Source organism: Gymnoscopelus microlampas (assembly GCF_963454915.1).
Source record: "Gymnoscopelus microlampas genome assembly, chromosome: 19".
Lineage (NCBI taxonomy): Eukaryota > Metazoa > Chordata > Actinopteri > Myctophiformes > Myctophidae > Gymnoscopelus > Gymnoscopelus microlampas.
Window position 1 is genome coordinate 2,156,916 of NC_139956.1, and position 16,409 is coordinate 2,173,324.

General features: G+C 41.7%; 1 protein-coding gene across 1 annotated transcript; it reads right to left on the reverse strand.

The window, feature by feature from the left end:
* Positions 1–2,235: 2,235 nt before the first annotated feature.
* Positions 2,236–15,944, reverse strand: snapc2 (small nuclear RNA activating complex, polypeptide 2; the record flags this gene model as incomplete). Its single annotated transcript, XM_084043238.1, has 9 exons — positions 15,884–15,944; positions 13,748–14,032; positions 12,206–12,379; positions 10,394–11,039; positions 8,999–9,094; positions 7,628–7,716; positions 4,293–4,377; positions 3,790–4,102; positions 2,236–2,389 (listed from the first exon to the last, which is right to left on the reverse strand). The coding sequence occupies exons 2-9, from the start codon at positions 14,000–14,002 to the stop codon at positions 2,236–2,238; spliced, it is 1,812 nt and encodes a 603-aa protein (XP_083899364.1). The 5' UTR covers positions 14,003–14,032; positions 15,884–15,944.
* Positions 15,945–16,409: the final 465 nt, after the last annotated feature.

The window sequence follows — 16,409 nt, forward strand, 5'->3', positions numbered from 1 at the left end:
CTCTCTCTCTCTCTCTCTCTCTCTCTCTCTCTCTCTCTCTCTCTCTCTCTCTCTCTCTCTCTCAGGTCACTAGACCTGATCCTTCTTCTGGGCAGCGTTGCCAGATTTTGTGAGAGAAACAAGCAACCAACCGGGTCTATGAAAACTATAGCCAGCCCAAAAGAAGTGACTTCAATAGGCCACACGAGTACTTTTAACCTATATGCGTAGGGTATTTGAAAATATCAGATCTACAAGTTCACAACGCGTGCGCTTGAAAATGTGGAATATTAACACACATCTTGTACAGGGTCCGTGGCACACAAATATGTTCAGATGTGTGTTTGTGGACAAATACAGATTGATTTGGGGGTCCATGACATGACAATGTTTGAGAACCACTGATCTAAACTTTTAGCAACAAGACCCCCGTCTCACAAAAATAAAAACGCAACCACCAATTTACGAGCAATTTTACAGTAAAACAAGCCGTCGCTTATAAAAGCAGACATGGCAACACTGCTTCACTCTCTCTCTCTGACATTTAGCATGTGTGGGTTTATCTCTCAGAGAGAGAAAACGGCCCCCGTCTCTCATTGCTGCGTGTACGTGTCACTTCCTGCCTGCGCAGGAAGTGGAAGGTTGAGTATACGCACACAACTCCTTTGATGTCCTCCTCGCCTCAGAATGGCCTAGTTACTGTTTCCACTGAAACGCCACGACCACACACACATTAACTATGTGGACACACACACACACACTCTCACTATGTGGACACACACACACGCACGCACGCACGCGCACGCACGCACACGCACGCACACGCACACGCACGCGCACGCACACACACACACACACACACACACACACACACACACACACACACTATGTGTACATAAGGATAATTCCTTTTAACAGGTCGTTCATGAAAGTCCTTGCGGTCTTGTTTCCAATGAAACATCATACATCCTGTATGATGAAATGTCGACAGGTGCTTTCTTGACCCACACAAGCTTTTAAACCCTGAGCAGTGTGTTTGCAGGGGGGGGGGGGGGGGGGGGGGGGGGTTATGAGTTAAAACCCATCCTTGAAATCAAAGGATGCTTTTCTCCTTGTTTTTACCAAATGGGTTGCCAGGTTGGTGGTTCTCAAGCATTCTCATGTCAAGGACATGCATTTATCCACGGACCCCCTTCTGAACTTATTCAGTGCCAGGGACCCCCATACGAGATGTGTGTTGTTAAAATGTTTCATAAACATTACAATGTTTCCCCCAACATTTCTTACAAGACGTTTTGAAAATGGCCGATCACAAGCTTGTAGTTCTGCTATTGTGAGCTTGTAGATCTGCTATTTTCAAAATAGCCAACGTAGGTTGAAGAGGTAAAACGGACTATACTAACTAATTGTGCTGGGGACCCCCTGGAACCCCCTCAAGGACCCCTGGGGGTCCCTAGACCCCACTTAGAGAACCACTGCTATACTGGACTCAGTAAAGAAATACATTCACAGTCAAAGTATTTCTTAATGCTTTGTACTTCATACACTGATAAAAGAGAAAAGATGTGACAATAATCCATTATTCTGATGAACATGAATGTATGTATGAAAGAGAAACAGCTTTAAATAAATGAGAATTTAAACACGACGGCTCAATCAATCACACTGTGATATTAACAAACACATCATATCTCCATGTTTCAACTTAACATTACATTTTCAACACTTAATTTTTCCCATACAAATTTGTTTAATCCAAGACCAGGAACACGTCATTTTAAGATTTCTTTGTCTATTCAAAAATAGCAGATCTACAAGCTCATATGAGCTTGTAGATCTGCTATTTTTGTAAAAAATGTGTGCAAATCTTTGAATAGGATATATGTTTTAACGCGAACGTTTTTAACGCCGACATGAACTTCTGGGGGGTGTCTGAAACAACATATTTGGAGATGACCAATTTTCATAGCACGACACTTGGTGCTGCACTATGAGTTTGTAGATCTGCTATTTTTGAACAGCCAAAGAAATCTTAAAATGACACTGATGCGTTTTACCGGATTGAATGTGTAAATGATTTACTTTGTCACACTAACAATGTCACACAAAAGTAGCAACACATAACCGATCTACAAGCGTGCTAACCCTAACCCATTAACGCCTGAGTGCTGAGTCCGATTCTTTACACATTCGGTGCCAGAGTTGTATTAAAAAAGTGACATTGAGTGCCAGAGATCTCACCGTTTGTAACGCTGTTTACAGCTGCAGACTCCACGACAAGCACCCGCATGTAAACAATGGATGCGTGCACGATGGTGGATGGTCCTGGCTAACGCCTGGAACAATAACATCTCTCACGCAAGTCACCAGGGCGGAGTGATCTCGGATCGAACGGGACTCGTTTTCCACACTGTAAAAAGTTAAGGAAATATGGAGGTTTTTATCAAGGAGATAGAATGGGAGCGGACGGGAGACAGTCTTTTTTTGGCACGGTGATCCATCTGTCCCTTCCTTCTCAGAGGCACCGTGGGTGTGGAAAAAAACAAAAAAAACTAAAAGATTGACTTCACGGAGATTCCCGGTTTTGGCACTCAACGTCACTTTTTGCAAAACCGGGAATTCCCGGTTTTGGCACCCAATGTGTTAAAATGTTTTCTAAACAACAGTTTTTTGAAAAAAAAAGTGTAAATATATTTTTTCAAAAATAGCAGATCTACAAGCTCGTAGCGCGCCACTCAGTGCCACGCTACAAGCTTGTATATCTGCTATTTTTGAATAGCCAAATAAATCCAAAAATGTGCCAAATGAGTTCCCGCCCCGGTCTAAATGGGTTCATCGTGTGTCACTTGGACTAATTGTTCAACAGTTTGCATCCATCACACATTTAGAGTTTCATAAAAAACACACAGCGACAACAGGCTAAGCTCTGGGGGGGGGTTGTCTCTGTGTTAGCGCCTATAGGGCTGTCACCATTATGAAGTTTTACTTTAAAACTTCATAAAATGAATTGTCATACACATAATTGCGAATAACGATTTAATTGTGTGGCGTTTAGGCCTTTGTAAACAAACGTTGCACATGAGGGCAGAAATTACAAAAAACTTAAGAAGCACAAAGAAATGACTGACAATTGTCTGACCAATAATGACAATAAATGCTGTATTATTATGGCCAAAATACGGCATATTTAATATTTAATACTAAAGATTTGTAACAAAATAGTGAAAATAGCAGATCTACAAGCTCACAACGCGTCGCATCGCGACGCGTTGTGAGCTTGTAGATCTGCTATTTTCACTATTTCTGAAGAAAAAAAATCACACCCAGTGTGAAGAGAGTGGTGCCTTTGAAAGTGTAACTGGTTGCATCCTTGTGTTGCAATCAGCAACAATATGTTGTCACGTGACACGTGACAACATATTGTCACGTGTCACGTGAAGCTTGACCAATCATACGGACGGACGGACGGACATACGGACACACGGACAAAGTCAAATGTAGGAGTGGTTGGCACCAATCAAAAAAGTTTCAAAACGTGGAACCTCTCTCAACATGGAAACGATTATGACGTTTATACAAAAATAAGTGCGACTAACTCAAATGATTGCAATTGACGATTATTATGTAATAATTGTAACAGGCCTGTAATAGCGCCTCCTACAGGCTGGAGTCTGTCAGCTGAGAATCTTGAATGGGAGGAGTAGGACGAAGGCTCTATGGCTTTATAAATAAATAAAGAATCACGTACTGCAGCTTTAAGAGCAGTGTGTGTGTGTGTGTGTGTGTGTGTGTGTGTGTGTGTGTGTCTACGTGTGTCTCTCCAGCAGCCTGAGTGGAACCCGGAACGGGTTGAGGGGGCTTAGCCCCGCCCTCTCCCACTCAGACGCTCCGGGATTGGTGCTCTCGGTCTGCGTGGAGGATGATTGACAGGTCCGCGGGGTGGTGGTGGTGGTGGTCGTAAAGGGCGTCGTCGTCATGTCCTGGTCCCGCCCCCCCTCGCTGCCGGTAGCTCCTCCCCCACCGTCCCTGACTTGGTTGCTAGGCAACTCCGCCGGCGTGGCGCCCGATTGGCTGTCCTCCGGAAGGCGGGAGTTCGGAGCGGTGACGCCTCGGCTGGCTGGACCTGTGAGGGGGGAAGTAATTAAGTACATTTACTTTATACTTCTACTCCACTACAGTTATTTGAAAACTTTAGTTACTAGTTACTTTGTAGACACACTGTCAGGCTACATTAGAGCCTAAGGCCCGGATCGCTAGGCCGGTGATCCGGGCCTTACTTGAGTATTTACTTGAGTATTTACTTGAGTATTTACTTGAGTATGTGCTTTGTCCACCAGAGGCTGGTGGCTTCCTGGAGCGTTCAGATTTCACAGGAGGAGCTGATAACATATCATACACCTGGATGGAAAGACACACAGACTGGCTGTTATTATAATAATATTATTATCATCATCATCATCATCATCATCATCATCATTATTATTACCATCATCATCTTTATTATGGATCAATGAGGAAAACATTCAGGGTTAGGGGGTCAGAATGAGACATTTAGAGCAGCGGTTCTCAAAAGTTTTCATGTTAAGGACCCCCAAATTGACACATATTAGCCCGTGGACCCCCATTTGAAAATATATGCCAGGGACCCCCATAAGAGACTGATATTTTTACGGCTATAGCAGTGATTCTGAACCATTTCAATTTCAAGGCTGAGAGAGAGATGAAGCAGGGACCCCCACTACATATCGTTTTCATGTTAAATGTGTGTTTTCAGACATTTAACCACTTAAACCCTCAATACTTTGCAAACTTGACCTATGGCTCGGTACTTGGTGAGCTTCCCCCCCCTACACCAAACCTCTTAGCTTAAAATTAGCAGTGCGAGGCGTTGTGAGCTTGTAGATCTGCTATTTTCGGCTAATGTTTCCCTCAGAATAGGGATTCCCAAATGAATATGTATTTGGCACCAGACCCCCATCTGAAGATATTTTGTGCCAATATTTAGTTTTTATTCTGTGAACATCTTTTATTTTATATTTATTTAATATATCATTTGATTAAATAATTCATTCATGTCACTCACACTGTTTCTATTCATTTATAGTTTTATAATTGTCTGTTTGATGAACATACTGTGGACTGAAACCATTGTTTGTATTCAATATGTTGTCAAACGATGCCCCCTGGTGGGTGTTATATGTGTTGACACCACGTCCACTGGACATTGCACATTATTTACATCTATCTACAGCAGCCACAGAGACTCATTCACATCTGTGTTATTTTACATTTTAGTTATAACCATTCATTTATACTTTGGCTATTCAAAAATAGCAGATGTACAAGCTCATAGCTTGTTTTTTTAGCTTGTGTATTTCCGCTCTAATTGTGTGATGTGAAAATAAATGTGTTTGTGATGTTAGATTCCTGTAGATCACTAGAAAAGACGATCCAGTGTTTTCTTACCTAAGCCTAACCCAAATTGAGACTTATTAGCCCACGGACCCCATTTGAAAAGACATGCCGGGGACCCCCATAAGAGAAGATTTTTACCATTTTAATGTCAAGGACCCCTAGTTTGAAATGCATTAGGGCTACAGACCCCCATTTAATAGCATTTCTATCTCTGGGACCCCAATTCATGTTGTAAAATTAATGTTAATGTACTCTGAGAGTGTACAAATGGAACCAAATGGACCGTTCTTTGTACACTCTCGTAATTACAGACCCCTAAGGGTCCATTTGGTTCCTAACTATAATCCATCATTTACCTGGGGACCCCCTGGAACTCCCTCAAGGACCTCTGGGGGTCCCCGGACCCCACTTTGAGAACCACTGCAGTAGATCACTAGGAAAGACCTCAGGTGTTTCCTTACCTAAGACACACACTTCACCCCCTCACTCAGACGTGTCCAAAGTGTGGCCCAGGGACCAATCATGGCAGGAGGGCAGATTTTATACGGCCCACAGCTAACCTTCCTAAAATATATTATTTCTGTCCTGCCAGTAATAGTCATACACTCACTTTAACCCATTAAGACCTGTCTGTGTCACTTGTTGATTTGAGCTAAAAAGCATTATTTTACACTTTGGCTATTCAAAAATAGCAGATCTACAAGCTCGTAGCGTGGCAGCCACTCGGTTCCGCGCTATGAGCTTGTAGATCTGCTATTTTTGAAAAATCGTGAAAATGTGTGCAAATCTTTGAATATATATTGTTTTAAAGCAAACATTTTTAACTCTATTCTTTGCTTCTGGGGGGTCCCTGGAACAACATATTTTGAGATGGGGGTCGGCAGTCAAATACATATCATTTTGGGGGTCCTTAACATGAAAAGGTTTGAGAACCACTGATATAGAAATATACGTTTTTTTCAAAAAACTGTTGGGATTTAGAATACATTTGTAGAATCGACTTCAGGTCTTAATGGGTTAACAACACTGACATTTCTAAGAGTTTTGAGGTTAACCTGGACCAGATCAGCTGTTTCTCAGTAGAATGTGTAAAGATTCATATTTTTTTTAACATTTTATCTTATTTATTGTTTTGTGGAGGCCTTTTTGCACCTGCTTACATTTGGCTACGATGCCATATGAACAAAAGACAATGTATTGGACAGTAAATATAACAGCAATACAGTGCATGCATGTGAAAACAGTCGTTTGTGGCTTACATGAGCTGGCTTACATGAAGTCCACAAACACACCCAGATTTGGCACAAACAAGGGGTTGAACTCCTTTTCTCCTGCTATGCAACCAAAATGTGGAATGCCCTACCAAAAGGAGTAAAGGAGTGTAAAACCCTACTCACTTTCAAAACTGCCCTAAAAAAAATACCTTCAGGAGGCTGACATTCCAAACTGGCCCCTGTCAAAGTCTTAACCTACCGCCCCCCCCCCCCCCCCCCCTCTTGAACTGTTTACTGTACATATTTTTAGTTTTTCTTACTTTTAAAATGTTCTTATGATGTTCTGCATAGTAGTGTATATCTCATTTGAAACAAGCCATTGCGGCTTTTATGAGCGATCGATTTTAGCTGACCTTGTATTGTTAAATGTACTTCCATGTGCTTTTTCTCTGCAAATCTTCTACATAAAGTCAATCAATCAACATGTTGCTACACTACTGACAAAACACATTGGTATAATTGCACGGTAGTTAATCCATTTAGACCAGGAAAGCAAGTCATTTTAGATTTGAACCACTTGAACCATTACTTTATACTTTGGCCATTCAAAAATAGCAGATCTACAAGCTCTGTAGATCTGCTATTTTTTGAAAAATCATGAAAATGTGTTCAAATCTTTGAATATATATTTTTATTTGTAACTCAAATCTTTGCTTCTTGGGGATTCTACAAATGTCTTCTAAATCCTAACAGTTTTTTTTAAAAAACATATGTTGCTATAATAATATCAGTGGTTCTCAAACTGTTTTAATGTCAAGGACCCCCAGAATGATATGTATTTGTTCCAGGGACCCCCAGAAGCAAGGAGTTGAGTTAAACATTTTTGCTTTATGAGCTTGGGCTTGTAGATCTGCTATGTTTTGAATAGCCAAAGAAATCTAAAATGATGCGTCCCCGGTCTTAATGTGCTTTTAAACTGTTAAAATATAGTATTCAATCAGTCAATAGACACACTCTACCTCCATGAAGTGACGGTGTAATTCACTGCCGTCCAGCAGGTGGAGCTCTTCAGGCAGACACATCAGTAGATCCAACACCACCGCACTTTCTGGAAGAAGAAGAAAGAAAGAAAACATGTCATTTCTGAGTTTAACCAAGACAGCAGATCTACAAGCTCACTGTAGAACCACTCCAGAGCAGCAAAGACGTTTGGTTTATGGGGGGGGGGGGAGAGCAGACCAAGTACAGAGCCAACGGTCAGGTTTACCACTTTGGTAAATCCATTGAATCCGTGAACACATCTGTGTCATTTTAGATTTCTTTGGCTATTAAAAAATCTTGAGCTTGTAGATCTGCTATTTTTGAAAAATAGTGAAAATGTGTGCACATCTTTGAATATATATATATTTTTAAACAACACATATGTTGTTTAAAAAAATACAACATATTTTGAGATGGGGGTCCACGGCCAAATACATATGTAAAAATGTGTTCTAAATCCTAACAGCATGTTACCATATCAGTGGTGCTCCAACTTGTCCATGTCAAGGACCACTAAAATGTAAAACAATATGTAGATTGGCCGCGGACCCCCCTCTGAAAATATGTTGTTCCAGGAACCCCCCCAGAAGCAAAGATTTGACGATTTAAAAAAAATAGCAGATCTACAAGCTCATAGCACTATGAGCTTGTAGATCTGCTATTTTTGAATAGTGATTACACAATATGGGTTTCCTGGGTTAATGGGATAAAGGATAAACAGGTTGTTCTCACCCATAGCAGTGAGGACAGTGAGGTCTTGTGTCTCTAATAAACAGGTTGTTCTCACCCATAGCAGTGAGGACAGTGAGGTCTTGTGTCTCTATAATAAACAGGTGGTTCTCACCCATAGCAGTGAGGACAGTGAGGTCTTGTGTCTCTATAATAAACAGGTTGTTCTCACCCATAGCAGTGAGGACAGTGAGGTCTTGTGTCTCTATAATAAACAGGTTGTTCTCACCCATAGCAGTGAGGACAGTGAGGTCTTGTGTCTCTATAATAAACAGGTGGTTCTCACCCATAGCAGTGAGGACAGTGAGGTCTTGTGTCTCTAATAAACAGGTGGTTCTCACCCATAGCAGTGAGGACAGTGAGGTCTTGTGTCTCTAATAAACAGGTGGTTCTCACCCATAGCAGTGAGGACAGTGAGGTCTTGTGTCTCTAATAAACAGGTGGTTCTCACCCATAGCAGTGAGGACAGTGAGGTCTTGTGTCTCTAATAAACAGGTGGTTCTCACCCATAGCAGTGAGGACAGTGAGGTCTTGTGTCTCTATAATAAACAGGTGGTTCTCACCCATAGCAGTGAGGACAGTGAGGTCTTGTGTCTCTATAATAAACAGGTGGTTCTCACCCATAGCAGTGAGGACAGTGAGGTCTTGTGTCTCTGTGTCCAGGGCACTCAGGTAACGGTAGATCTTAGAGAAATCCACATCGTGGCGCCGCGGGTCTGAATAAAATCAATCAATTAATCAATTAATCAATTACTCAATCAATCAATGCATGAATGAATGTATTTGGTGATAAAAGAAAAAGAGTGCATCAGCTCTTCCATGCAAGCTTAACCCATTAAGACCTGAGGTTCCCATTCTACAAAATGTCTTCTAAATCCTAACAGTTTTTAGCGGCGCTAGCCGCTCTATACCTTTAGGTATAGAGCGGATATTAGCCCTCTATGCCTGGCTTTTGCGTCAACGTTCTGATTGGTCAGGTGCGTCAACGTTCTGATTGGTCAGGTGCGTCAACGTTCTGATTGGTCAGGTGCGCCAAAGTTGTGATTGGTCACTATTCATGACATCACTATGATGTCATGAATATAGAATTTGATGTCTATATAAACGATGACAATTACTTCATCTTATTATTCATTTGGCTAAAGTCTCCGTCTAGGTAAGTTATTTAAAGTTAATATGACGAATAGAAAGAGAAAGATACAAGAACAGATGAAGGGTGAATGTATAGAAAGTCTGAGTTCGGGACCCAGTCATCCGTTATGACAGAATGGTTTGATAGAGACGATCGAGAATCCAAGAGTCCGTTAAGGTTCTGATTGGTCAGGCCCGTCAAGGTTCTGATTGATCAGGCCCGTCAAGGTTGTGATTTGTCAGGCAAGGGGACTATTCATGACATCACTATGATGTCAAGGTTTATTTTTTATTTCCTCATGTTTTTTTTTGTATATATTTTTATTTGGCTAAAGTCTCCTTCTAGGTAAGTTATTTAAAGTTAGATCCTCAATTTAACTTTATCTGTCGTCGACGCTCTGATTGGTCAGACCCGTCAACAAAGTGATTGGTCAAGCTTCACATGACACATGGCTATAAACACATTATAAACACATATCGATGACATAATGTATTCAAAGGCGCCGCTACCTTCACACAGGGTGTGATTTTTTTAAACAAACCTATGTTTCTATATCAATGGTTCTCAAACTTTTTCATGTCAAGGACCCCGAAAATTATATGTATTTGGCTGCGGACCCCCATCTCAAAATATGTTGTTCCAGGGACCCCCCAGAAGAATTTGAGTTACAAATGTTCGCTTTAAAATATATATATATTCAAAGAAATGCACACATTTTCAAGATTTTTCAAAAATAGCAGATCTACAAGCTTGTAGATCTGCTATTTTTGAATGGCCCAAAACGTAAAATAATGCTTTTTAGCTCAAATCTAAAAATCTAAAAAAATACAAACAAAATCAAACTTAAACAAACATTTAAGTGAACAATGAGATGAATAATAACCTTGCTGTGAGGGCAGACGTGAGGGGGAGTCGGGGGCCGTGCGGGGGGCGGGGCGTCCTGGACCACCTGAGCGCTTGGCGTTAGTAATGGGAGTGCGTGTCCCTGCTGGCTCCTCAGACGACGTGGTGGGACCCTCTTCCTCCTCTAGCGCCCCCTGGAGGCCAGGAGGTGTGGTGGCCGTGACGTTTGGAGAGCCAGAGACCTGAGGTGCATCTGCCGGGGTGATGCTGCTGCTGATGGTCACGTGATTCAGCGGTTCGGGCGGGGCGGTGCCGGAACCTCTGTGGGAGGAGTCTAGTGGCGGGGCGGTGCCGGAACCTCTGTGGGAGGAGTCTAGTGGCGGTGCCACAGTGAGTGGGGAGGATGATGACGTGCGTGATGACACGGGTGTGGCTCTGGGAGGCTGAGGAGGATGAGGGGACGACAGGGTGGCAGAGAGGGGGGTCTGGGTTTGGGAAGCGTCTGGTCCAGCGTCTGCTCCTGGGTTAGGGTCTGGGTCTGGTCCTGAGAGTGTAGAGGTATGAGGGTAGGTGGGGAGGAGGGTAGAGGTATGAGGGTATGTGGGGAGGAGGGTAGAGGTATGAGGGTAGGTGGGGTGGTAGGAGTGTCTCAGAGAACCAGGCTCCATGGAAGAGATGAAGAACATCTAGAGGAGACAGAGAGAGAGAGAGAGGATTTTTCACACAGTCAATTTTTCCCCCCAAACCAAACATAAAAGTACTTGTCTTTTAGTTCTACTGGATCGTTTATATTTAGTTTACACATTCTGAAGAAAACCTGGAGACTGACATTCAGTAATTGGGTCTTTATGATCAAAATAAGAACATTATAATGTTTTTTGTGGAAAAGAAAAGAAAAAATGTTCCACGGACAAGACCCAGTCTTTGCCACGGACACATATGTCCGTGTACAGACATATTGATGACCCCTGTGTCAGTGATAAAAAGGTAGTCCACCAACATTTTTCGTCATAGAGCACCGAAGTCTGACGTCATTTACACATCCTAGGTTTGTCTACCTGGTTCGCGGTTTTTCACCCCCATTCTGAATCCCATAGATGTGTTTAATATCGTGTCAAATAAGAACTGTGTTCCACAAATAAATGACCCCGGTGGTTTTACTCTTATGGATATGAAGCATCAACTGACGGTGAGAAAACAATAATGTTACTTCAGCCAAATTAGTTAAATTTTCGCCAGAAACAGACCAAATCATCAAATGTATCAAATATAAGTGACTGACTATCATAAACGATACAGAACCTCCTCCCTGACAATATCGCAGAGACAGTTTGTTTATTTTTGGACCACTATTTTTATATGAGACGATTCTAAGATGACCCAATGTTATTCTGATCTCCATAGAGACATTACTTTACGAACCAGGGGATGAACGAGTGACATCAGGACTTCTGTACTCTATAGTTTTACTCGATGAAATCAACACTTCTTTCAACGTGGAAACGATTGAAAGCAGTTGTGATTATCTCAAATAATTGCGATGATGTAATAACTGTGCCAGGCCTGTGTTGATGATGTAATAACTGTGCCAGGCCTGTGTTTATGATGTCATAACTGTGCCAGGCCTGTGTTTATGATGTCATAACTGTGCCAGGCCTGTGTTTATGATGTAATAACGGTGCCAGGCCTGTGTTTATGATGTCATAACTGTGCCAGGCCTGTGTTTATGATGTCATAACTGTGCCAGGCCTGTGTTTATGATGTCATAACTGTGCCAGGCCTGTGTTTATGATGTCATAACTGTGCCAGGCCTGTGTTTATGATGTCATAATGGTGCCAGGCCTGTTTTTACCTGTGAGAAGGCGGTGAGGATGGGTTCCTCCAGGGTTCCTGTGACATCAGAGGCCTGCTCCACCCACAGCTCTATGGGTTTGTCCAGCCTCCGCTCCTCCTCGTCCTGACTCTGTAGAGCGCTGCTCACATGGGTCAGAACCTTGTTCTGAAGAGCCTCCACCATGGACTGGATCTATAACACATCACGTTATGATGGATCTATAAAACATCATGTCAATACCACAATGTAAAAATACTCTATTACAAGTAAAAGGCCTGTGTTCAAACTTTTACTTGAGTAAAAGTACAAAAGTATTGGCATCAACATATACTTAAAAATATATAAAATATAAAATGTCGAAATTGCGATGCGACGCGTTGTAGATCTGCTATTTTCAAATAGCCTGTGTATAAAATAGGGCTGAAGTGGTTAATGTATGTTTTATAATATAATAATTTATATCTGCAAAGTAACTAGTAACTAAAGTTTTCAAAAGGTTGTAGGTGGAGTAAAAGTACAATATTTGCCTCTGAGATGTAGTGGAGTAGAGGTAAAAGTACTGAAAATTGGAAAAACTCCAGTAAAGTGAAAATACCTCCAAATTTTACTGAAGTACAGTACTTGAGTAAATGTACTTAGTTACTTTACGCCACTGGATCTATAAAACATGATGGATCTATCAAACGTTATGTCATGATGGATCTATGCACAGAAAGGAGGGACGGTTGTGTTCCTCAGTAACGGCTGTATTTACTTGTACGTACATATGTTCATCTCAGAATATGTTGTTCCTGGGATCCCCAGAAGCAAAGATTGGAGTTAAAAATGTTTGCAGGTATTTCTTCAGAGCAGTGCAGGGGTTGACACTAATGCCTGCCCACCTGCCCGGGGCAGGTAAATAAATGTCGGGCAGGTGAAGTTTGCTATTGGGTTGCCCGACAGGGCAGGTGCACATTTTGAGTGGGGATGCAACGAGATATGCAACGAGAAAAATATAAAATAACAAGTGTGAACCCATATTAATTTATTATTATATGATATGAATATCATATATATATTATTTACTAGATATTTGGAATAAATATTGAGGTATGACATTTTTTATCGTGCAGCCCCAGAATTTGCAAGTAGAAAGTCCAAAATAAGTGTTAAATTGAACGGTAATTAATTTTGTTTAGCATTTTATAATGAACGATTTACTTTTCGGGCAAGTGGGCAAGACCTGTGGGCAAGTAGAACATGACCTGCACTTGCCCAATGTGCCTCTGAGACCTTAGTGTCAACCCCTGCAGTGTAATGTAATGCAATGTAATGTAAAGTATTTTTACCTCATCAACAGGTGTATTGGGCAGGTATTTCTTCAGAGCAGTGTAATAAGGTAATGTAATGTAAAGTAAAGTATTTTTACCTCATCAACAGGTCTATCAGGCACCATCAGAGCGGTGTAATGTAATGTAATGTAATGTAAAGTAAAGTATTTTTACCTCATCAACAGGTGTATCTGGCACCATCAGAGCGGTGTAATGTAATGTAATGTAATGTAAAGTAAAGTATTTTTACCTCATCAACAGGTCTATCAGGCACCATCAGAGCAGTGTAGTCCAGGCCAGAGGATCCATCGGTAGTCCTGGCCTGAGCTTTGAGTCCGTTCAGCAGCCTCTGCTTCTGGGCGGGCTTCCAGTCACAGACCACGCCCCTCTTGCCCCGCCCGTCCTGCCGCCGGCCGGGCGACGCCCCCGGGTCGATGCCGGCCGCGGCGGCGGCCCGGACGTGGAAGCGGCTCGGTTTGGCTCGTGGACGTGTGGGAGGCTTCATGACGGAACCGATGGTTTTGGAACGTGTTCTCTGTCAGCGGGACAACAAAATATATACACACATGATTAATAAACCCAGGGGTCTTCAACAGGGGGTCGAGGACCCCTAGGGGGTCCTCAGAGTTACTACAGGGGGTCCGCCAAATCTTTGCGTGATAGGATTTTTTTTTTTTTACCGTAACCACTTGAACCCTAGCATCCCTTTTCTGAGGAGAACTTTAGCCAAAAAATAGCAGATCTACAAGCTCACAACGCCGAGCTTGTAGATCGGCTATTTTTTAACAAAGAGGTTTTTGGTGTAGAGGGAAAAAAGAGCAGACCAAGTATACAAAAAAAGTTGAATCTGAAACACAATTTTATACAATATATAGGGGGTCCCTGCTTCATCTCTCTTTCAGCTAGGGGGTCCTTGGCCTGAAAACGTTGAAGACACCTGACTTAACCCATTTAGACTGCGAACGCATCTGTGTAACCATTATTTTATACTTTGGGCTATTACAAAATAGCAGATCTACAAGCTCATAGCGCGGCACCGAGTGCCGCGCTATGAGCTTGTAGATCGGCTATTTTTTGAAAAATCATGAACATTTTTGCTTAGAATGAATATATTTTTTTTAAGCGAACATTTTTAACTCAAATCTTTGCTTCTGGGGGGTCCCTGGAACAACATATTTTAAGATGGGGGTCCATGGCCAAATACATGTCATGTTGGGGGTCCTAGACATGAAAAAACTTACGTTTGAGAACCACTGATATAGAAACATTTGTTTAAATAGAAAAAAACTGTTAGGATTTAGAAGACATTTGTAGAATCCCCCAGAAGCAAAGATTTGAGTTAAAGATGTTCGCTTTAAAAAAATATATATATATATGTATATATATATATATATATATAGTAAAGATTTGCACACATTTTCAAAACAATACCAGATCTACAAGCTGGTAGATCTGGTATTTCTGAATAGCAAAAGAAATCTGAAAATGACACAGATGCGTTCCCGGTCTTAATGGGTTTTAACAGGAGAACCATGTCTTCCATTATAGCATGCTGACTTTATAGGAATATAAATCCTGCAGTTTCTAATAAAGCTTGGATTCCAGAATAAAGGGAGAAGAAATGCCAGCTTTGAGTTTTACAAACTAACAGACAAAACCTGCTTCTCCCTCTCAGCCTGAAACACCATCAGCTTTAAATAAACAATACAAGTAGGCTTTGTTAAAGTGGTGTGAACTGAGTAATATAAAGCAGGTTACATTTTTTAAGACATTGCGCAAGAGTTGCGCCCGTAGAGATAACACTACTGATTCCCCTACTGGTCAAATGTTGAATTGCATCTTCTAGTGCAAAATATTATGGAACCGGATGAAGACCGAGGCGAATTAAATACTTTATTCAACTCGTTGGATAGATTTTATGGTGCGCTAGAACTTAAAACATCTGAGAGAGTGGCGGAAATGCTTTACTTTTTGGATAAGATGTGCAGAAAGGGGTAAGAAACATGTAAAGTGGAAAATGTGCGACAATGTCTACCGCAAACGGCAGAGACAAACGAGGAACCTAATCTCTGAGCTACACAGCGGAGGGAGAGGTTCCGTCGGAGCTAAAGAGGAGGATGAATGAACTGAAATCAGAGAAACCCCGAAATGCGTTGGGAATTGATTACATGAAACAATCACCTGTGCGTTCAGGCTCTATGTTAGTAAACACATAATGTCTCTATATAAAATACATAATAAATACATATAATAAAAACGTCGTCCATTGTTCTCAGCTCGCCGTTTACACCTGTAAGTGTACTTAAGTACGGTACTTGTGTAGATGTAGTTACTTTACACCTCTAGTCTGTGGAATAGATTACATTTAAATAAAATGAATCCTTACTGTCCAGCGCTGCTGTCGACCCGCGTTTGTTGCCGGAACTAGCTCCTACGGGGTGCGGCGCGGTCCAAACGGAACGGAAAACTCGTAAAAGACCTATAATAGAGCTCAACGTAAAACTGACTGCGCTCCAAAAACCTAAACACCGTGTCTTTGGATTGTTACCGCGCGTCTCTTTGTGCCGTTACGGTACCAGACCGCTGCTGCTGCTACCGGTGCCCGGAGCGGCCAAAACGAGACGAAGAGGCGAAATTAACCAAGTTGTCAAATATTATAATATCGAAAAATATAAATACATATCATTATTTTCGTTACTATTCGAATACAACAGTGTGTGAGACATGTTTGCTGTTTAGTAAACATGCATTAACCGAGTAAAAGCAGTATTTATTATACTTTGGCATATTTTCAGAGAGAAAAAGCATAATGTAATGTTCTGCATAATGAGAGTAATGGATCCAAGACAGTCATCTGTGAGGACAGTCACAACAAAAAAAAGGCATGGGTTTCCGAGACTACGACAGTCATG